The sequence below is a fragment of the Ictalurus punctatus genome, chromosome 4 (assembly GCF_001660625.3).
Source record: "Ictalurus punctatus breed USDA103 chromosome 4, Coco_2.0, whole genome shotgun sequence".
Lineage (NCBI taxonomy): Eukaryota > Metazoa > Chordata > Actinopteri > Siluriformes > Ictaluridae > Ictalurus > Ictalurus punctatus.
Window position 1 is genome coordinate 26,484,941 of NC_071284.1, and position 24,423 is coordinate 26,509,363.

A 24,423-nucleotide genomic window follows, 5' to 3' on the forward strand; every position below is an offset into this window, starting at 1 on the left:
GACAAGCATGGTGGTGGAAGTGTGATGGTGTGGGGATGCTTTGCTGCTTCAGGCCCTCGGCAACTTGCAATAATTGAGGAAAACATGAATTCTGCTCTCTACCAGAAAATCCTAAAGGAGAATGTCCAGTCTTCAGTCTGTAAGTAAACTCAAGCGCAACTGGATTATGCAACAAGACAACGATCCAAAGCATAGGATTAAATCCTAATCCGAAAAGTAAGTGAAAGACTGAACTCCATTTATCAGAAGCGTTTGGTTGCAGTTATTGCTGATAAATGTGGCACAACCAGATTTTAAGTTTAAGGGAGCAATTTTTCAAAGTTTTTTATATGGGTGATAGGTGTGGGATAACTTTTTATTATTATTATTATTTTTTTTTTTTAGATTCAATAAAAAAATAAAAAAATAAAAACTGTATTGTATGTTTACTCAGGTTGCCTTTGTTTTATGTTGTATTTCAGTTGAAGATATAAAACTATTTAATATGAGATGTACACAAACACAGAAGAACTTAGGATGGGGCAAATACTTTTCTCCACTACTGTAGCTACTAAACACTAAACACAAATGTAAATTATGCCGATTGCACCCACTGCACTATTTTGGCACTGGAACATCATCTTATGTGACCTTACGGTAGTTAAACACAAAAATGCAGCTATCATCAATTCATTTTGGTGGAAAATGGCCACTCTCTCAAAGAAACAACCTAGCTACCTAGGTTTCTTAGCATACAAAGATGCTAGCTGCTAAATGAGTGACTTTGAAAAGCAAAAAAGTGGTATTTATATACACTACAGTACAAGATATATCAAGATATCATACATTTCAGTGGTTAGGAAACTATGTATATAATAAGACAAAATCATTAGCCTTTGCTAAGCTAGTTATGACAGCTTACCACTTACCAGCCTGAATCATTTATCAAGGAGGGAGAACCTGATGTAAAAATGTAGCTAGTTGTACAAGTTTTGCTCTGTCCAATTCTTTGTCTTTCGTCTCTCTTCTCTTTTGGGCTCCACTTTTATGATCATGATCGTAAGGCATTCTGATACTTACAGGCAAGCAACCTGCAGGGTTAGAAATGAGAAATGAATAATGTCAAACACAGCAAAGAAATGTAATTAACGACATCTAAATAACGTAATATAATATGACATATCCTATTGTGAGGAAGTGGAACAAGACCTTTAACCATCATCTGCTTGTCTGTATCCTCTCTTATGATGTAAGTGGCTTTGGATAAAAGAATCAGTTAATGAGTAAATGTAAATAAGATTGACAAAATTAGGAAAACCATGGCTTACCATTAAAATTAGCACAATACAATAATAATAATAATGCAATATTTCATGACAGGAAAGTCTCATTCATTAGTTTTCTTCCGTAACTGCTTTATCCTGGTCAGGGTCACAGTGGATTCAGATCCTATCCCAGTAACACATGGTACAAGGTAGGGAAGCATCTCATTTAAATATAAAGTTGTGATGCATTAGGTATAATAGTAAAGTTAATTGTAACCATTAAGTTGATTTATTTGGCTCTCACTGCCTATGTTTAAAAGGAATGAGCTAGAGTTGCAAAACAGGCCATGATACAAGTGCACCAGTTAAACCATGGCAGTTCTGCCTCTGGTACAAATACTGAAAACAATCCTACAGCCAAAATGTTTTCTATTAGCCTACTTTCCATGAAGTATATTACGTACATCAATGCATGATTTCACAATATAATCGCAATATTTGATGTCACCCTAAAGTGAGGCATTACACGAATAGACATGATTTCAAATGATAGCAAGTTATACCAATTCTGTCCTTAGGTTATTATCTTTTGTATGGTGTTGGTACATTTTCTTTTAGTCTACAATGATCCATTCAGAGAATTAACTGTGCAGAACTTCCATTCCAAACCTTTATTCTTTTTGTCTCTTCAGTTTAATCGCTTGTCTGCCTCCAAGCCTATTAATAATAGAAGTGAGTCTTGTGCCTTTAGGTAGAAACTGGTTTAATGAACTAAGTGTCAAGGGCTTATATAGTTAATTATGCAGTATTTCATGTTACTGCATAGGTGTGTGCGTATTTGAGATTAGCTGTACATTTTGAAGGATTGTGAGAAAATGATTCCACTTGGAGTCTTTCTGACAGGGTCACTTACCAGCTATCCGGTGTGAAATTGACAGGATAAAACTTGAATAAGAACGTACACTGGCTCAATGGTTTGCTCATAACTATAATTACACCCTGCTCTGACCTGACCTGTGTGTAGAGAATGCAAAATCCAGGCCTTTTGAAGTGGGATTTCCTTTGTTGCAAGACTCAACTCACTGCCACTGTGGGAGGGTTTTAGGCATGAAGTTTACAATGAAGCCATGATACTTTTATACAAGAAATCAATAGCTTCTTTAGAGCTTCTTTAGAGCCTCTAGGGACAGTTTAAGCATGATGAATACACAAATCTCAGTCTTCACCTTATTCATTCTGTATATTCATGCCATGTGGGCATGGGCACAATTCAGGGTTTTTTTTCCCTTCAAATATATATGGAATATAGTGAATATATAATGCCAACCATACCGCTAAACCTGCTACAGTAATACCAGCATAACAACCAATAACAATGGAGGGCTATGTTCACAGGGATATGTTGAAATAAACATCAAAAAATTCAAAAGCAGTTTGGGCATGAGGCAGTAATACACCATCTGTGGGACCCCCGACCATCTTTTAAGCATCCTTTTCAACAAAATCAGTGCATGCTCCTACTCAGAATATTTACAGTGTTTTCATAATTGATTCTCCAATAGGATTGATTTTGCGGTGTTTATGTGCACAAGCAGACCAGTTCTCTATTGTGTACTAGTGTTTTTTAAGACCCCAGGACCGGAAAATATTGATTTAGTGTATTATTAGAAAAAAGGGAAGACTGTGGCCACATTTAGGCTTGAGATTCCCCAGTGCCATGGTAGTGGCTTGTGGTCCATATGTGACATGCAAAGCAATGGACACCCATTCATTAATACAGACCGGTGAGCACAGTAACACAGTCACAGCTGCAGCTAATTAAAGAAGGCAGCTAGGGGAACTTTAAATCTTTTGAAATCTCAAACTTACAAATTGAGGCAAATCTTTTCTAAAATACAGGGAGCAGTAATTACTATCCTGAAAAAAGTGGCTAAAAGTTACCCAGGCATTCGCCACTAAATGTACCATGCCTTCAGCATGGGCTGGTTTTCTTGAAATGGCAGTAAGGCATCTTTGCTAACTCTGGATTCACATGTGGGTATGTTTAACATTCCAGTGATTACATGGCTGTGGTTTACCTGCTCAGTATGGAAAAATGGGAATAGCATTTTTTTTCACAAACTAAGGAAGCCTCTCATTGGGACTTTTAGGAATACATGGTATCAGCATGATCCCAGTAAAGCTAGAGGCCAAGAAATTGTTCCAGTTTCACACATCAGTTTGAAAGTACATGCTTCTTTTCATGTTTGTTACCCACCAATATTAATGTTTGTTGCTTCAAATGTCTCAGTATCCCAATGATACTGACAGTTTTATGGGTTCTTGCTTGATTTTTTTTCTTCCTAACTTGTATCTGCTTGTGATGTCAGCATGACTGTTTGAAAGTGTACCATGACACAGTTCCTTCCTGTGTTGGTTTACATTCCATGTGTCCACTTGGCGCTGAAGGTGACGCATGCAGTGAACATTTGCAAAGGGTGAACGTAAGCAGGTACACGTTTTCTTTGAATGTACTTAGTGAACATTATTGTAAAATAACATAAACTAAAAGAAGCTTGAGGTAGTGTGTCTTTGTGGTTGTGTAATGCGCGTGTGGATTACTCTATCCTGATGTTAATGCCGGAGTAAACATACAGTGGGGTCCAAGATTTTGAAAATGCTTCTATTTTGCATTGTTTTCTAATTTAAAATGTGTTATACACAATTCACTTCTGTAGCATGCAAAAGGTAAATAAACCACATGACACTTTGAGGTTAAGGCATTACATAATGATGCTAAATTTAAGTCCTTGGCTATAGCAGCCATGGTAATGGTCAGTTTCCCTTTATTTTCTTCCACTGACATAACCACAACCACAACCAAGTGATGACCTTGTCTTGTGAGCCTGTTTTTGTGTCTGTCTTCCAATCTTTAGCTTCCAAACAGGAACAAGCCGCTTACAAACAACCGACATCACACCCTTCTTTTTGTTACATTTGGTCATCTTTCCAGACTCACTGCAAGGGGTGTAATTGCTGACTCATACCAGCTGACATCTCATAAACAGAACCCCGAAGATTCCCTCTCTTTTTTTTGTAAGATTTTTTTTCCTTTTCTTGGGTTTTGCGAACAGTTTACCACTTATGAAACTTGTAAAGGTGCAGCTTTATGAATCTGTAAATGCATTGTTCCATTTTGACTTTTGAAACTTTGACTTTTGCTTTGAGAAAGCGTTAATTTCATATAAATTTCAAAAGCCCACTAGTAAGAGGACTACTGACCGAGCAGCACATGGTTGGCTGTTCCAAGAGCATGAAATGAGGGGGGAAAACAAGGTAATTACAGTTGTGATAATAAATTTACATACCCCTTCAGAATCTGCAAAATGGTAATAATTAAATAAATAAAAAGAGTGATCATAAAAATTGCACTTTGTTTTTATTTAGTTCTGCCCTGAACAAGATATTTCACATAACAGATGTTTACATATAGTCCACATGACACAATAAATATCTGAATTTACACAAATGAACCAATTCAGAAGTTTACATACGCTTGATTCTTAATTCTGTGTGTTGTTACCTGGATGATCAACGACTGTGTTTATGTTTTGTGATAGTTGTTCATGAGTCCCTTATTTGTCCTGAGCAGTTAAACTGCCCACTGTTCTCCAGAAAAATCCTCCAGGTCCTGCACATTCTTTGCTTTTCCAGCATCTTCTGCACATTTGACCCCTTTCCAACAGCAGCTATATAATGTTGAGATCCATCTTTTCACACTTCGGACCATAGAGGGATTCATATTAAACTATTTCAAAAGATGCAAACATTCACTGATGCTCAAGAAATCAATGTGATACATTAAGAGTCAAGGGGTATATACTTTTGAACAGTGTAAATTGTTATTTTGTCTTCTGGGAAACATGTAAATATCTTATGTAGCTTCTGAAGGGCAGTACTAAATGAAAAAATAAGACAAATCATCCTGTTACACCAATCATCCTGTTCAAAAGTTTACATCCCCCTGACTCTTAGTGTATGTTACCTTCTTGAGCATCAGTGAATGTTTGCACCTTTTCTAATAGTCATGTACGAGTCCCTCAGTTGTCCTCACTGTGAAAAGATGGATCTCAAAATCATATAGCCGCTGTTGGAAAGGGTTCAAATATGCAGAAGATGCTGGAAAAGCAAAGAATGTGCAGGACCTGGAGGATTTTTCTGAAGAACAGTGGGCAGTTTAACTGCTCAGGACAAACAAGGGACTCATTAACAACTCTCACAAAACATAAACACAGTCGTTGATCATCCAGGTAACACCACGTAGTATTAAGAATCAAGCATATGTAAACTTTTGAACTGATTTATTTGTGTAAATTCAGACATTATTGTGTCTTGTGGACGATATGTAAGCATCTGTTATGTGAAATATCTTATTCAGGGCAGCACTAAAAAAAATGTAATGTTAATGAGCACTCTTTTTTTTTTTTTAATTATTAATATCTTGCAGATTCTGCTAGGTGTATTTACATTTATGAACACAACTGTAAGACATTATGATCTAAAATCACAGCATGATCTGTCAGGAAAGGTCAGAAAGAAATGGATAGGCCAGAATATGAGCATAGGGCACATAACATGCCTGAGAATTAAATCACAGTGTTATTTAAGTGGAGACATTATAGAGATGACGCAGATGGAGGTGTTGAATTTCAGCATAATTACAGTGGAAAAAGTTTGGCATGCATTCGACTCATTGGGATTATAAGGGATGCCACAGTTGGGATTTAACCACTCATTCTCAGTGTAGATGCAATTAACGAAGTTAATGGTCTTAATTAGATTACAAAATCCGCAGTTTGGTTTTTATTTAATTTCTTTGGAATACAATATTAATGTTTTATTGTCTGCATAGTTGGTGTTTTCAGCTTTCAGGATGCATTGTAAAACTTGTATCATGCCAAAAGCATCAATGTCAAAGGTCATGCCAGACCTGCTGCCCCATCTAATTTGTAACTTGACATCTCCCAAAATGGATAATTCTATGTTTTTATGTTTATTATTGTATTATTTATTTCATGCGGTTTCAAGTGCTCAAAAAGTCACTGAATGAAAACAAACTGGTGCAGAGCCAGAACCACAAGAACGGTAATTAAAGTTCATTGAAACCTTTTGGTTTTTTAATTAAAGGACTTAATTTATACCCACTCATCAGGCAATGGGCATGTCTGAATGATTACCTATTCTCATTTTTCTTCTGCATGTCGAGCCGTGTACTGTATGCTCTGAAGTAGGGGTTAAAGCAGAGAAAGAGAAGCCCTGAAATTACTGTATGCATAAAGTATTACGAAGGACCCTGTGATTTGTTGTGGAGAAGAGATTGGTGTCCTTTGCCAAAAGCAGAAATTCATGCGTTGTGTTTTTTTGTCGATTTGTTTGTGCAATGCAACAAGATTGATGGGACCAGCTGGCTCGGTCTTACGTGTTGTGCTTGTCGAGCTGGTTCTGACACTGTACACTGAACCTGGCATGCTTTTCTTTGCAGAGGAATATATAGGATTTGTGCCTGAATTGTAGTGATTGGAAGGTCTCTTTGTGAATAGTACACTACGCCTGGTGTGCTTTCATCAGTAGAACACTTTGGGTTGTTGTCTAAGCCTGAAGTTTTGTGATTGGGAAGTTTCTGTCTGAATAGGACAATGAGCCTGGCATGCTTTCGTCAAAGGAACACTTGTTTAGATGTTGTCTAAACCTGAATTGGAGTGATTGAGAGATTTCTGTCTGAATGGTACATGGAACCTGGCAGGATACTCGGTTCTTGCCCAAGACTAAAGTGGAGAGACTGGTATGTTCCTGTCTGGATGTTTTGGCCAGTGAAGATGTGATCTTTTTTTTTTTTTTTTTTTTTTTAAATGTCAGTGAAAGTCCATACAAGGTTTCAGTGAAATTTAACTCTACAGCTGGTACATGATGTTGTCACTAAGTTTATTAACTTTGTGTTATTAACTTAAATTTATTAACAATGTGTGTCTACTACATGTTGCACGGTAGTCTCTTGAAGAAATTTTGTTTTGTTTTTATCCATTGCCATGCGATGTGCTAAAAATTACAGTAAAGCCGACTTTGACTTTGACTTAACTCCTCTAATTCAGGTGTGCTTGAATTGTACTCCTGACTGCGTAGGTCAAATTTAATCCTGTCTGATTTAGTTCATCAGCATCTTTAGGTATGTCTGGCTTTTTGTACCAGCTGTTTTAGATTAATATTAGACTTGTAAGTCTTTGGTGGTGAGGTTAAACAATTTACATCTTATTTGTGGCACTCTTTTTTCCTAGATACTGTAATACTACAGGATTAGTTTAGTTTAGAGAGGGTTGATAAGATTTAAGATTTATCTCAGCTTATCTTAGCTAAGATGTGCCATAAACACTTGAGTGCATGCTCATGTTTTATCTTGTGCATTCTCCTGTGAGGATGTTAATGTGCATGCTTTTTTACTTTTTTTTTTTATATAGGAAATTGGATAACCTCTGTAAATGTCTGGGTTGAAGTAAAAAAAAAAAAAAAAAAAAAACTATTCTTAACCACAGTGTTGTTGGCTGACCTGGTGTCAGTCACTGCTGAACACAAGTACATTGGGGTGGTGCCTCATCCAGGTGTAGGCGGAGTTGTGGTTTAAGTCATGTGTAAGTGCCGGTATAAGTGATGACAGCTCATCTTATGTATGCACTGTGTGCTGTTTTGATACTGTACACAGTCATCTGAAGTTAGCTCACCAAGTGACTGGACCCTCAACTGGAACTCTAGATTGGCGCTGGGGTATGTGGGGCTTGAAATTACCACTGGGGTTTACGATTAGTGTTGATGTGTAATGGGCAATGGATTGGGGCTGGGGTAAGTGTTGTTCTAGATTGGTGCTGGGTTAAGTGGAAGGCTGTAGAATGGAAGTGGGACTCTAGATTGACATTACCACTGGGGATGGGGTTTAAGATCTGGGGTAAATGGGGCTCTGGGATTAGGACTCTCAGTTGTTGCGTGTTGCGTTGTTCAGTGGTGTCTGGACATGTGGGACTTTGAATTGGTTCGGAATGAAGTGACGTGTTATAATGGCTCTTAAGAAAGTGGCATTCTGAGTTGTGATGAGTTAAGTGGGAGTTTTGACTGGCTCTGGGGAAACTGTGATTGTAGAACAATACAGAGTTAAGTGGAACTTTAGAATGACTTTGGGATGACTGAAACTTTAGATTGGTGCTGAGTTAAATGGAACTTTGCTTTGGCTTTAGGCTAAATGTAGCTATAGAGGTGCTGGAGTAACTACCGGTACTTTAAAACTACACTTGGGCAATTTGGAACGTTCAGAAGGTGCTGCAGTAAATGAGGCACTAGATTAGTGTTGTGATAATTAGAGATCTTGATTTAGTCCTTTGCTTCTCAAGTAGTCTTCACAGACCAGTTAGGAGGAGAAGGCTCCCAGTTGTTCAGGGCTCACATTGGGATGGGAATGAATTCCTGATTTCTGCTGCAAAAGAGTTGTTGTTTTTCTTTGTCTGTGTAGGTTTGTTCTCTTATAATGTAAATGCTAGGTATGATTTTTGTGTGGTTTTTTTTAACAAGTAAGCCTTGTTTGATGATATATTTGGATAAGGGTTGAGAAGCATATTCCAGGTGAATATTTGTTCTTTTTTCTTTTCTTTTTACTTTACTGTTGCATCTGTTCCAGAAATTACTTTTGATACTTTTAAAGCTTGGATAACTTGATTCGTTTATGTAATATTTACTGAAATTACATTTGTTAAAGGGTCTGTTCTTCAATATTTATATATGTTTAAGATGTATAAAGTTTTCCTATTTGATTGCACATTGTATGTTCTGTGTGTCTGCCTTCTATAATTGCAAAAGCAGATTAGCATTCTCTCTCTCTCTATCTATCTATCTATCTATCTATCTATCTGGGTGGTGTCTCTCATTGGGCTCAGGTGATAAAGTGATGAGTACAGCATCAATGTTATTTTGAGAATAGCTTTTCCGTGGAGACTGTAAGGAAAGGTGAGGGATGGGTGGAAATGCCAGGTCAGAGCTGGATGTGAAAAGGGTACGACCATCCTCACACGCATGGTATTTGGATAGAAACGTTTATCTGAAAGTGACTCGAGGCCAGAATCCGGTGTTTGAAAGGGACAAATGTGGGAAAATGGCGCATTATTAGTGAGAGAGAGGCAGGGAATTGTGTGGAAGTGGCATTTATAAAGATTTTTACTTTACTCATTCAGATCTTAAAAATCTCTACACCAAAATGTATAAAACTGCTTAGAAGAGTGGTAAATATCTTGAAAGTTGTAACATGGAATTTATACTCTCCAGTGCTCTCACACATTTCACTGTCCAGTCATTTTATGTGAGTGACCGTGAGTATGTCCAGTATGTTGTTTCAGATCCAACTGTACATGATTTAGGATAAAAATAACAAGTGACTACAGTGGCTGGCCAAACCACTGACCAAATATAGATCATCTGCCTATTTATGTCATACTACTGGTCATGGCTTTTTCTTAAAAAAAAATTTAAATAAACAAATCCAAGCCCACAGTTCTGTTCATTCATAAGAGAGCTCAGCTCTAAGTGTTGTTTACCTGGACAGGGATTATGACACAGCTGTTTTTCATGACGTCACCATTGCTATTACTGATGAGTGTCATTTTGTCAACTCATCTTGTGTTGTCCTTTTACAGATCTTATGTTTATAGAAGAACATGCTGAAGATGATGAGGAACCACCTTCGCTGCTCAGCTCCTATGTTCTTTATGGTAAGCGTACGGCCTGACCAGATTTTCCACTGTATGTGACAGATTACTGGATTACATTGATGATTGAGGTATCGCTGAATGCGTGTGTGTGTGTGTGTGTGTGTGTGTGTGTGCACGCATGCATCTTTGTCTGACAGGTAGTGATTTTAATGCATGTCTGTGGTATGTCTACAGTTGTGCTCATAAATTTAAATACCCTTTGCAGAATTTTTTTGCAGAAAAAGTTACATCATAAAGGCTTCTTCTTCTACATATAGTCCACAAGACCAATAATAACTGAATTTACACAAATGAACCAGTTCAAAAGTTTACATGTGCATGTTAAAATTTTATATGCTTGATTATTAATACTGTGTGTTGTTACCTGGATGATTACTGTGCTTCTGTTTTGTGATGGTTGTTTATGAGTTCCTTGTTTGTCCTGATCAGTTAAACTGCCCACTGTTTTTCAGACTATTCCTCCAGGTCCTGCACATTTGCTTTTCCAGCATCTTCTGCATATTGGAGCCCTTTCCAACAGTGACTATATGATGTTGAGATCCATCTTTTCACACTGAGGACAACTGAGGGACTCATACACAACTAAAATTTTACTTAGTACCACCCTTCAGAAGCTACATAAGATATTTACATGTGCCCCAGAAGACAAAAATAATAACAATTTACAAAGATAATCCTGTTCAAAAGTGTACACCCCCCTAGCTCTTAATGTATCATGTTGCCTTCTTGAGAATCAATGAATGTTTACTACAAACGTAGTAGTGTATGAGTCCTTCAATGGTCCTAAGTGTGAAAAGACGGATCTCAGCATCACATAGCCGCTGTCGCAAAGGGGTCAAATATGCAGAAGATGCTAGAAAAACAGATAATGTGCAGGAGCTGGAGGATTTTTCTGAAGAACAGGTTTAACTGCAGTTTAAATGCAGTGTAAGGGCAGTTTAACTGCTCAGGACAAACAAGGGACTCATGAACAACTATCACAAAACATAAACACAGTCGTTGATCATCCAGGTAACGACACACAGAATTACTGGTTCATTTGTGTAAATTCAGATATTATTGTGTCATGTGGACTATACAGTATGTAAACATCTGCTATGTGAAATAGCTTATTCAGGGCAGAACTAAATAAAAAAACTAAATGTATTTTTAGGATCCCTCATGTTTTTTTTTTTAATTATTAACATTTTGCATTGTGCAAGGGTTATGTAAATTTATGAGCACAACTGTATCTACAGTATCTATCTATCTATCTATCTATCTATCTATTTTATGTCTACCACTATGCCCCTGGAAACACTGGGGGGGGAAACAGCTATAGAAATGGCAGCATTTCAGCATGGTGTGTAAATTCTGGCTGATGAACACCATTGTTTCACTGGTTTATATTTCATTGAGTGTGCAGCACTTGCACCATTGACCACACAATGCAGCCTCTGTAGAAAACAAACTGAGCTCATAGCCTTCCTTTATGAACACTCACACACTGAGCTGACAAAGGCTCTATACAACAGTGCTGATTCAAAATCACTCAGATGGCTAACATCCTATCATGACATTTTTAAGTAACTGGGCAAGATCCTTTTCAAGAAACTGTAAGGACGAAACTAAAATTGTCTGGTTTCATAATGAGGTCGGAAAAGGCCAAGAAGCGTTTACCGAGCAAGTTTCCCGAAACTGTGAAAGAGCCCTAGGCTAATGTGTGTGACAAACACACACTCCGTTTTACACTACAGAGATGAAGACAGATTACTCAGATGTTCAACAGGTGCTGAAAAGAAGCCTTGGGTTAAACTTAACTCAGTGGCAAACCAAAAATACCACCATGTGTAAAATAAAGTCATTCCAAAGTCCAGAAGTTATATATTTGTATATGTGTGTGCACAGTACTGTCAAGTTTTTCCATACACTGCCAGATCATATGGATTTTTTGGACATTCATATAAGTTTTAAAGTAGTGTATGTGTGTGTTAGAGTACTAAGCTCCATTTGTCTGCAGATGCTGTGTCCATGGGTGGTGCTCGCTGCTCCATGTCAGACGGGTCGGGCATGTGTGTGTCTGCACTGTCCTACTGGACAGGAGCCGTCCACGGTGAGGGACAAAATAGCCACACTTATGCAACCAAAGAACCATGTAAAATAACACAGTTTATGTGGTGTGTTTTAGGCGTGCAGCGAAGTGGAGGGTCCTGACGCAGTGGTGGAGTGTCGTCATTGTCAGCCAGGCACTTTCTCAGACTCCCACGGTCCAGATCAGTGCACTGTACACACACAGTGCAGGAGCCTGAACCGTCAATTGGTGACGCCCGGCACCTCGGAATCTGACGCAGTGTGTGGAGCCTGTCTGTCTGGGTAAAGCTACTGAAATGCACATTTACATTTATGTATTTATTCTTTTATTTGGCGTATGCTTTTATCAAAAGTGACTTTAATGAAAGTTTGTTTTGCTGCGGTATTTTGCCACTCATCCGTGTATTATACAGACTATAATGATGACCTGTTGAAGGTTTGTGATTGGTTTGATTGTATGTGTGTTTCTGTACATTTTGTGTATTTGTTTGCTAATGGAATGATTGTTGTCATTCAGGTTTTACCCTGCACTGAGTACACAGAGCTCCTCCACCCTGTGTCCCTGCGTGAGGAGTGAGTGCTTCTCTTAATACTGTTTAGTTGCAAAATGACCTTTTACCTCTATCCTATCGGGTTATTCACACCAATAATGATTTTATTAATTGAACATTTTTCACGCATTTAAAAGTTTCATTCATTATAAAGATTCAACAGTAATAATAATAATAAGGAGAAGTAGAATGAATGTTGATTTAAATAGGAGATACTGTGTATTTAAAATACAATTAATGTAAATGTCAAAATAAACATTCGCATCACAATAAATATAATAGTAATAAGTGAACAAATTGTTATTGCTGTTGTTGTTACTGGATTATATAATAATAATAATAACATATTAATAATGATTAATAATAAATAAATAATAACACTAATACTACTACTAATCATCATCATTGTAATGTCATGTAAAAATAAGAAACAATCATACATAAATATATATATATATATATATATATATATATATATATATATATATATATATATATATATATATATATATATATACAAGCAACTTGTGCAAGCAAAAAGAAATAAAATATTTTTTAATCATTTAAAATTTATATTAAAAATTAAGAAATTGTTTATTTATTATGAAATAATGGACATGTTTACTTGGAGAAAACCAGGAGAAAAACTATTTTAAAAGAATGTTCCTAAAATAACCTCAAAAATTACACTTAAAAACTTCAACATTATTACTACTAATATTCCTAATAGTAATATTCATCTTTTTTTCTCTCCCTCTTATTGCCTACCTTATTGTATTTTATCTATCACAGCGTCTCTAGTTCGTTTGCGACGTAATGCAGGAAAGAGTGCACGAGGGGGTGGAGCCGGATCGGGTGGAGCAGGAGTGGGCGCGGCTAACAGCACAGCTGTACATTCAGCAGAGGAGAAGACTGCAGAGTATGCTGTGTTTGCTCTCGTCCCTGTGTTCTGTGTAATTGGCCTGCTGGGCATTCTCATCTGCAACCTGCTCAAGAAGAAGGGCTACAAGTGCACAACAGAGAAGGAGAGGGCAGAGCTGGAGGCAGGCGCGCTCCAGAAAGAGGGTAACCATGCACATGTGCACACACACATACACCCCTTATGTTATTTGTGGGTACTTCAATGTGTATAATTCATACATACATCACCTGGAAAATGCATACACTTTCCAAGTAATATATATGTTTAACAGAGAGCTGGAAAATGGCCACATATTCTTAGAACTGCATCTTTCTGTTTTGACATATTTACCATTAGAACTAATCAACACCCATCTTGCACTGTTCCAAATGCCTTTATTTATACCCTCACTGGCCACTTTATTAAGAACACCTGTACACTTGCTCATACTGCACATGCAACTACATTACATGGTCATTGTTGCCAAACGGGCTGGCTTGAGTATTTTAGAAAGTGAAATCTCCTGGGATTTTCATACACGTCTCTAGCGTTCACACAGAATGGTATGAAAAGCACCATTGAGCAGCACATCCAGTGAGCAGCAGCAGTAGAAATGCCTTGATGATGAGAGAAGTTGGAGCCAGACTGGTTCGAGCTGGCAAGTTGGTAAATTAAATAACCACTATTTACAACCGTGGTGAGCTGAAAAGCATGGGTTACAGCAATAGAAGACCATATCGGGTTACACTCTGCCATCAAGAACAGGAATCTAAGGCTACAGTGAGCACAGGTTCACAAGAAATGCACAGTTGAAGATTGGAAAGAAGACCATATGATATTTTTCCGATCTTCAACTGTCCATTTTTCAGTGTAGTTTTTTGTGCTATGTTTTGCGGTTACTCGGTAACACTCTGCATTGTTTTATCTTATTAATGAAAGAGAACATGAGCTTATAGCTGTAATAATTAAAGTGATAACAGGAACTAACCTGTTGAAACATTATATGTAACTATAAACAGATAAATTGTAAATTTATTGGTGTCAGTAGAAATCATGCAGTGATGTCTGTTGGACATGTATAGGGAGAGCATAAATGTATGTGAAGCTATTTAGAAGAACCAAGCCCAGTACATAGCACTAATCCCTCACAGAAAGTGATATTACGTGAGTGAATACAGGTCATTTGTAAAGTACAGTCATGCTCTCATGTACATTTGTTTACAGATAACTAATCTACTGAGACAAAAACTAAACTACATTACAGCAGTAGGAGCTTCTACCTTTATACATAATGTAAAATATAAATAGCTTGTATGTCACACTATCTGGTGGAGAGGAAAAAATACGTTATACATTTAGAAATGGCAGCACATGCGCATAATGAAATCATCGTAGCTGCGTCCTTTGATGTGAGTGCCTGCGATGGCTGGAGTGTAAAGTTCACCTCATTTGCTCCACACAACATGATACTCTGTCTTTGCGTATACTGATCAATAATTTAAGCTTGTCTCCTGGTACTGTGTGTGCTGGAGTGGCATATTGGTGTCTGTGTTATTGTGTCCAGTTGTTCCTTGGCTGTCGTTCATGTCGTTCAGCCTTTGCATTTTTAACAGAATAAAGCAGGACAGTCAATGTATTCACAGAATTTTCCCCTACGTAGTCAGTCAGCCATGACGTTCCATGTCTGACATTTGCAGCAGCAGATCATCACCACAGATTTTCTTGGGGCAAGATGAGATTAATAATGTCATAGACATAGCCTCAAACAAAATGAAGTCGAGAGGGTATCACTTAATTTATTATATAGGCTACTATGTAGTGAATTATTAGAGCAACCTTATAATAAGCAGATGAGAGTTGACATCTGTCATGATGGGAGTCCAGAGAGGCGGATACAAAATGCAGAACTTCTTTATTAGGAGACAGAGACAGGGAACAGGCTCAGGGAAACAAACAGGAGGACACACTAGGAACCATGGCTATCAGAATCTTAGTACAAATAGGAAAGAACACCAAATAAAAACAACTTGACTTGTGAATAACCAGGGAACCTAAATAGGAGCACTAATCAACCAGGGAAATGAAAAGTGAAATGGAAGAAGACAACAGAACAAGTTGTTCTGCAGTGAAATTCAGGGTGCCCTCTAGTGGCCAAAGATGAAATTATCCCTGGGGGCCATGTCAACATCATGCAGTCATCTAGTATAGTGATGTTTGAAAATCCTTGGAAATTTTCTTTATATCTGCATAAATATGACCTAAACCATCGTCAGATTTTCACACTAGTCCTAAAAGTAGACAATGAGCACCAAATTAAACAAATCAGACAAAAACTTTATACTTGGTCATTTGTTTATTGAAGATAATGATCCAATATTGCATATCTGTGAGTGGCAAAAGTATGTGAACCTCTAGGATTAGCAGTTAATTTGAAGGTGAGATTAGATCCAGGTGATTTCAATCAATGGGATGACAATACTGTGTGAGTGAACTCCCTGTTTTATGAAAAGAACAGAGATTTATCAAACTCTAATCTTCACAACACATAGTTGTGGAAGTGTACCATGGCACGAACAAAGGAGATTTCTGAGGACCTCAGAAAAAGAGTTGTTGATGCTCATCAACATTTTATTAATTTGACCATCTCTAAAGAGTTTGGACTCCACCAATCCACAGTCAGACAGATTGTATACAAATGGAGGAATTTAAGATCATTGTTTACCTCCCCAGGAGTGATCCACCAACAAAGATCACTCCAAGAGCAAGACGTGTAATAGTCCACAAGGTCACAAAGGAACCCAGGGTAACTTCTAAGCAACTAAATGCCTCTCTCACATTGGCTAATATTAATGTTCATGAGTCCCCCATCAGGAGAACACTGAACAACAATGGTGTGCATGGCAGGGTTGCAAAGAGAAAGCCACTGCTCTCCAAAAAGAACATTGCTGTCCATCTGCATTTGCTAAAGGTCACGTGGAGAAGTCAGAAGGCTATTGGAAAATGTTTTGTGGATGAATGAAACAGAACTTGAAATAGAACTTTTGGTTTAAATGAGAAGCGTTATGTTTGGAGAAAGGAAAACACTGCATTCCAGCTTAATAACGTTATCCCATCTGTGAAACATGGCATCAGAGCGATTTGCCATCATTGATGGAACAATGAACTCTGAATTATACCAGCGATTTCTAAAAGAATATGTCAGGACATCAGTCCATGAACTGTATCTCAAGTGTCATGCAGCAAGTCAATGACCCTAAGCACACAAATCGTTCTACCACAGAATGGTTAAAGAAGAATAAAGTTAATGTTTTGGAATGGTCAAGTCAAAGTCCTGACCTTAATCCAATATAAATGTTGTGGAAGGACCTGAAGCAAGCAGTTCATGTGAGGAAACCCACCAACATCCCAGAGTTGAAGCTGTTCTGTACTGAGGAACGGGCTAAAATTCCTCCAATCCAATGTGCAGGACTGATCAACAGTTATTGGAAACTGCACAAGGGGGTCACAGCAGGTACTGAAAGTAAAGGTTCACATACTTTTTCCACTCACAGATATGTAATATTGGATCATTTTCTTCAATAAATAAATGACCAAGTAAAATATTTTTGTCTTGTTTGTTTTGGGTTCTCTTTCTCTACTTTTTGGACTTGACAAGTAAAGGAAGCTTAAGCTACAAGTTAGCATCATACAAACTCCTTGTCTAAGTCATCACACACTTGCTTCAAACCACACTGAGTTGTTAATTATCTCAAACCAACTTTCTTGTGGGATTTCTGAAACTTTATGACACGAGTGTCTGATGTAAGATATCTCTAATTAACTATTAGACTGGAGATTCACTGTCTTAAATATGGTTTGCAACTGATGTTATACTGCAAATAGCATGTAGGTATAAATACTTTTCAGTATTCCATACCTTGAAGAGTTCTATAGCTTTAGGTTCAATATATAATTTGCACTGACATGTGTGATGACTATTAAAAGAAGGCTCTGGTGTGTAGCTCTTTGGAATGCATTGAGCTTCAGACCCTAGCTAGTTGTGAGAATAAATAACTTGAATTCAGGTTTTGCTATGTGTTCTCTGCTGGCACACACGTTACAGAAAGGAGGAACCCTACACTAATACAGTAGCTATGCACTTCCCGTAATTGTTGGCCCCATTAGCAACATCTATAGAAGCAAAGTAAAAATACATATTGGCTTATTGGCAACATTTGTGGTAGAGAGTATCTTGTACATTCTCTTTTTGGCTTAATTATTCAAGAGCTGAAAACTTAACCAGGGCATTTATTTTCAATGGTTCAGATGTATTGTGACAGTAAAGAAATACCATCAAGCATAACATGCCCCTTGTTACCTTTGAAGATAAATAAAGCTCTGTGTTCCTGATGGTTACATAATATAATCAGTTATTGTTTTTTATATCACAGCATTGTTGAATTCTCGATTCTGATTGGTTACAAGGTGTTTTATAGAATTTTCTATAACAACAGCTCAGACGGTAGTTGCAGTTGTGCTCATTCTAACGTTATCGTTTTCTATAGTAACGGCTAATTCATAGGAAGTTGAATGGTGGACGTTCACAATCAAATCCTAATAATAAATGGGTTAAAATTTTTCTGTAATTCATACAGAGATGTTTACTGAATGTTTTGGAATGGAGACTATAGCATAACCCGTTACCCTAGCCCTGGTTTGTATCAGTCAGCGGTAAAGCTGTTTCTTAAAGTTTCGCACCACAGGAAAGGACCTAATATGGAAAATATTGCGTTAACTTGTTAACTTCAATGTCTGTTTATAGCTACTATAAAAATAGCATGTAACTATTTACATGTGCAATAACTTTCTTATTCTAACATCTGATTAACTGAGAAAACAGTGAAAGATTGTTCTCTTTCTAGTTGCGTTGTTCCATTTAATGCTAATGTATAAAAGTTCAGTGCAGTTGTCTTTTGGCCCTACAGCTTTAAGTGAATTACATTCCTGAGCTGAAAGAGTTTCTAATCCAGGACTCTGTGGTGTGTGTCTCTGTATGTGGAGTAAAAGAGGACAGCCAGAGGACAGTGAAGCTTAGAAGAGAGACACATTTGGGAACTGCGGCGTGCAGTGTGTGAAAAGTCACGATACGATGCGGCAAGAATATGTGTGCGTGATATAGAGAGAGAGAGAAAATGGGGGGAGGATTGAGGATGGAAAGAAATAAAGGGTGCAACACAGAAAGGAGGAGAGGTTATAATATGGTGATAATATAATAGAAAGGGAGGAAGACAGAAATCCCTAGTATAAATAGCTGATGACTGAGGTGAAAAGGACATTTCAGGTGCAATGAGTCATTCATGCTGTAATGTGGGAGATAGGTGAAGGACTTTGGATTAATTACACAGACAATCAGGAAACCAAGTAAAAAAGATACACAAAGTAGAAATGTATTATTTTAAATGCAATGCAAGCATGTTGTCCTGTGAAGGTCTACTTCCTGCCTTGTCTGTGTTCCAAAAATTGTAGTTAATCTCCTGATTTAATAGTTTGACTGACATTGTGGCTAATAGTTATAGAGCTCTTTAATATAGGCACTTACTCCAAATATTCTGTTCAGTTGCAGCTCTTTGTGTCCTTCCTGTAATTGTCTTTTTCCCCCATTTTCCAATTTGGTCTCCTGCAATTCCCACCCATCAACCATCTCTCTCCTATCACATGACAGTTACCAACTGGCTGTCACATGCTTCCACTAAGACATGTGATACCAGTGAATTGTATCATTTCATGCCCACAACACACTCGGAGGAAAGCACTATTTGCCCTCTTCTGCATACATGACACCTACAACTGGCTAGTGTTGCTGTGATTTGTCAGGGAGAGAGAGTAATCCCATCCCTCATACCCAGATAGCACAGCCAGTTTATCTCCCTTGTTGGGGTTCTAAACTCACAATCTCCCAATAATAGGACGAACACTTTTCTGTTGCGCCACTTCCTACAACTGTGTTGAACCTGTTTGTTTGCAAACGTCTCGTAGCACTTGTATCAGTGATCATCTTTAATTGCTCTGTTCTTGGACTGGAATGTGCTTCGCCCTTTCAGATCTACATTCACACGTTTCAGCTTTGTAATACATTCATTTTTTGTAGAACTCCAGATTCTACACAACCATCAACCAGCAACTAATGAGATACTCAATACACACTGCTTTACCCTATAATATGAATGAAAATTGAACAGTGGGTGAAAATTGATCTATATACAGTACAGTTCACTTGGGTGGGCACAGTGGTGCAGCAGCTGCAAACCAAGCTCCTGGGTTTTCTGATTTCCTCACATCTTCTAAAAACATTTTTTATAGATTATAGTGAAAATACTGTAGTGTTACTGTTATTGACATGCATGATTATTGTACTTTCCAGTCCTAATTACATGATTGACAAGCATATTGTACAATACTGATTGAGTGAATAACGATATTGCAGCAATTCCAGTTCTGCTTGAATAACAGTTCTGTAATAGTTAAAAGAGTATGTGTGTGAGTGGGAACCAGTAACAAGACAGCTCTAGGGTAGAAGCTGTACCTCAGTATGATTGCGCATGATGGAATGGTCCGGTAATTTCTACAAGATAAAAAGAGAATATACAGGTGTTGATTGGGGTGCATGGAGTCCTTGGTGATGCTGAGGGCCCTCTTCAGACATCTCTTATTGTAAAGAGCTTTATCTATAACTTGGTCTAGGTACAAAACAAAGAAGCAAAGCACCAGGCAGCAGAACAAACTATAATTCTTTTTACAATGAGAACAGTGTACTTCAGTATATTTAAATTTTATTAATGTGTGTGTTTAAGCCACAGAATAAACCTATGGATCCCACAGGGAAACAATAGATTGTCGAGGGTAGAATAGCAGCCATCAGTGTTTTTCCAGGATGAATAGACAAGAAGGCTGAGTGGGCTACTTTCAGAAACCCCCATGCATACACACACTTCTCTGGAATCCTGTGGGAAAAACAGTTACTATAGAGACCACTGGACCGTCAGGCAGTGTCGTGGGTCAGTGGGGACAGAGTAAAAGTGATCACGTGGAATTTCCGAAAGTGCCTTTATGTGTATGTGGTGTCATTTACCAAAATGTATTGACTTGGAATTTGCCAATTTTCATTATATCATTATAATTGCATAACCTTTTATAATGGTTTATGACATTAGCACAATGTTGCACTTGAAGCACTACTCATTAGTAAGGCATTGTTTCTCAGCCATATTGAGTGATTTCCTTGACATGTGTTTTAAAATTTTTATTTGTCAAAATTTGGCACAGGTCCCAAAAATGCCCCCTAACTAGAAATCCTACTTGATAGCAGTACTTTATGTACCAAATATTATAAATGTATTTGTGCGGATTTTTCTAAATAACATATAAATAGATTTTATGATTATATTAGATTAGAGTAGATTAGACACTTATAGACTCCACATTCATATGAAAATAACTGTCTGTCGGACATAAATTACAACAAATCTGGGTGTTCACTCATGTGTGAGAATCTTGGGCAAAGCATTTACACTCCACCTCCACTTTATTAGGAACACGTGTACACCTGCACATTTATGCAATTATCCAATCAGCCAATCATGTGGCCGCAGTGCAGTGCATAAAATCATGCAGATACCAAAATCAGATTTTCAAGCACAAGTCTCTAGAGATCTCAGAATGGTGAACGACTGTTTACAGCCGAACCTTCAGGTGGATGGGCTACAATAGCAGGAGACCATGTTGAGTTCCACTCCTGGCAGCCATAAACAGGAATCTGAAGCTACAGTGGGCACAGTCTCACAGAAACTGGGCACTCAAAGATAAATATGGAAAAAGACCGGGTGATGTTTTTCAGCACCCACTCTAGCCTCAGATTTTTGCATGACTTTATGTATTGCACAAATGCCACATGTTTGGCAGATTGGATAACTGCATGAATGTGCAGGTTTTCCATGTGCTTAATAAAGTGGTCGCTGAGTGTATATCGGCTACTTTCTCGTCTATATAAAGGCAATAACTAGGCAAGTCAGGTATTTTATTAGAAATTCTGTTGATTCCATTAATCATATAATACCAAGTGGGTAATGAGGTGTCAACTGTCTGATTCTGAGTTGTTTGTTTTAATTTGATAAAAAAAATTATATAATTCAAGTCAGTTGTATTGTACTAGTAGTAGTATGACATGGCCTATTTATATTAAATTGTGATGACATACTGTACATGGTGTATATCCACAGGTTGTAAGAAATTCAGACCAAACAAATTAGCAATACATCTGCATCATACCACTACACTATGCTTGCATGTAAATAGAATGCTTAGGCACTATTTTAAAAACAACAACAACACACAATTGAGTTGAATTCTATGTTAATCAGTCTGCTACCCTCAGCATTCTGTCAATTGGATGATCAGATCCTGAAACTAAAGCTCTGAGTGTTTGTGTTTGTGTGTATAGGTAATCCTTGCCCTTATGTTATAGAAGATCAGAATGAAGACACCATAAGTGCATTGGTGCGCCTCATCACAGAAAAGAAAGGTATTTTATTGTCCTTTGTACATTAAGAATAGTTCATATAGTTCCTGACGTGTGAAAAATGCAAACTTTCGTCCTGTAACCTCAGTCATATGTTTGCACTTTGTCCCAAATTGCAGAACTTTTGGAACTCTTTCTTCAAAACTATGTCCGACGTTCTTAAAATCAAATTAGATGTCTGTCCTTTAATTGCCATCTTTGGTGTTCCATCTCAGCGTCAACCTCTGAACCATAAACAAGCTAGTGTTGGGGCCTTTGCATCGTTACTTGCTCGGCGCAGAATACTGTTGTCTTGGACCTCTCCACAACCCCCCTCTATATCACTCTGGCTTAAGGATTTAATCTTCTTTTTAAAACTTGAAAAAATCAAGTACAACATCAGAGGCAGGGGTGACTCATTTTTGGGAAAATGGGCACAATTTATTACCTACTTCAATGATGTACGCACCCTGGTGGTGGATTGAGGAGAGGTGGACTGTAATTCCTGATCATCTTACCCCTTTTTTTGTTGTTGTTGTTTTGGGTTTTTATATGTGTTAGTTTTTTTTGTTTGTTTGTTTGTTTTTTGTGGGGGGGGGGGGGGGGTTTCCTCCCCCCCCCCTTCTTTTGGTTTTGGCTGTGGTTGTTTGTTGGGGTTGTTGGGTGGGGGGTTATGTAAAATGTAAATTTTCAATAAAAATTCTATGATCAATAGAATAGTTCATATATGTGCTGCTGGCTAAAACCTCTAGTCTGTGTGTGTATGTGTTTCAGAAAATGCAGCTGCCTTGGAAGAGTTGTTACTGGAATACGAGAACAAGCAGACAACTAGTAGCACAAGATCATCAATCAAGTAAGAAAGCAAATACCAATTACAATTTGCAACCCCTTGAAGAATAAATGATATTTATTACTGTACCTATATGCTTACAGCAGTTCATGCTAACAATGAGGTCATGCTAATTTAGGTACTACTTTAACAAGCCAGTTTGATAAATTACCTGATGTTCTCATCACACCTGGGAAGATTGATGTGGTCTGGCAACGCAACACAGAGTCCCAAGCCGAGCAATAATGAGATCTGCACCTGTTAATAGTCCTGGATAGCTTAGAAAAGACTTCAAGGCCATTTTTTAACGAAGAAGGATTTCCTATTAGTTTTAAAATCATAAACTTTTTTTTTTTTTTTTTTTTTAAAACCAAAACCTACCAACTTTTTAAAGCAGGACTCAATATTGTGTCTGATCAGTGACAATTTGCTGTTTTAAATAAGTACTCGCATAGTCACTAAGCAGCAACAGCTGTATACATCATCAATAAAGATGATTGACAGTGGAGTGCACCATTAGCAACTAGTGCATATTATTTGAGAATACATTATTTAATGCTTAAAATATGAGAATTTCATACGCATCTGTTTAGAACATGCTCATATGGAACCAAGAATATCCTGTTCATCATAAGCTCACGTTTTGTTGTAACGTGTTGTGACATGTCAACCATCTGATTCACATTTAGGAGCCACAACTGAGTTGTTCTTGTTTGTTATAGATAAAACAATTCAGTAAAAAAAAATGATCCAAACATTCATGTTTATAAGAGGTAGGAGGAAAATGAAAATGAAATATTAGTTGTACTTAACAGTAGGTCATGCCTCCTTCTCCAGCCAGGCCACGCCTTCTTCACTTCACGGTTGTGGAAAAAAGCCATTTCATGTCATTTCATCTATATGTCTGTTGTCTGAAATACTTAAATATATATAATATCATCTTTTAGATAGATAACAACATCCTTACATCTGTTTCCCGAAATATTTAATGAGGTTATTTTCCTAACACTGTATCTAAATTGTTTTACAAGTAGCCTTTTGAGGGTTTTTTTTTTTTAAACACATTTATGATCCACATCTTACTAAACGGTGTCAGAATCCTCTCAGTCACTCGTTCCATAATGTGTCATTGTGTCACTGTTAATTATTCCACTGCATGCAGAGGAAGGCTGTGTGACTCTTACACGTTTTCTGATGTATAGTTCAGCGGAAGGGTACTGCTGTCATCATTACCGCCTGTTTGAAAAGCCCTCACTACTGTACCCTCCAGCTCTTAGTTGTCATTTAATTTCATTGTCTTTTTTGCTTGTGCATGCAACTTTCCAGCCACATAGACAAAAGAACAAAAAGCTACAGCTTTGTGAGTGATGACGGGGGGCACTGTATCAGTTCTTCACTTTTATGATATCTGATATACTGAATATTTTGTGATAAATAGTACAACAGGAAAAAGTATAACATGAATTGAACTTTCACATATTGTGTTCTATTTCTTTCCCTGTTTCTTCGTTCCTC

The 24,423-nt window shown here is 37.5% G+C and overlaps 1 protein-coding gene across 5 annotated transcripts in view; it reads left to right on the forward strand.

The window, feature by feature from the left end:
- The window catches only part of relt (RELT TNF receptor), a 40,985-nt gene that overhangs the window by 10,349 nt on the left and 6,213 nt on the right, over positions 1-24,423 (forward strand). The window contains exons 1-9 of one of the 5 annotated variants that reach the window (XM_017466511.3): positions 1,962-3,735; positions 4,160-4,319; positions 9,950-10,024; positions 12,024-12,116; positions 12,192-12,376; positions 12,612-12,667; positions 13,438-13,710; positions 22,023-22,103; positions 22,854-22,932. In XM_017466511.3, coding sequence (XP_017322000.1) covers positions 9,971-10,024; positions 12,024-12,116; positions 12,192-12,376; positions 12,612-12,667; positions 13,438-13,710; positions 22,023-22,103; positions 22,854-22,932 — 821 coding nt within the window. In that variant the 5' untranslated portion in view covers positions 1,962-3,735; positions 4,160-4,319; positions 9,950-9,970. Of the gene's footprint in view, positions 1-1,961; positions 3,736-4,159; positions 4,320-6,743; positions 7,066-7,449; positions 8,040-9,949; positions 10,025-12,023; positions 12,117-12,191; positions 12,377-12,611; positions 12,668-13,437; positions 13,711-22,022; positions 22,104-22,853; positions 22,933-24,423 lie in introns of those variants that run through there. The other 4 variants (XM_017466514.3, XM_017466513.3, XM_017466512.3 and 1 more) reach the window with 4 other exon arrangements.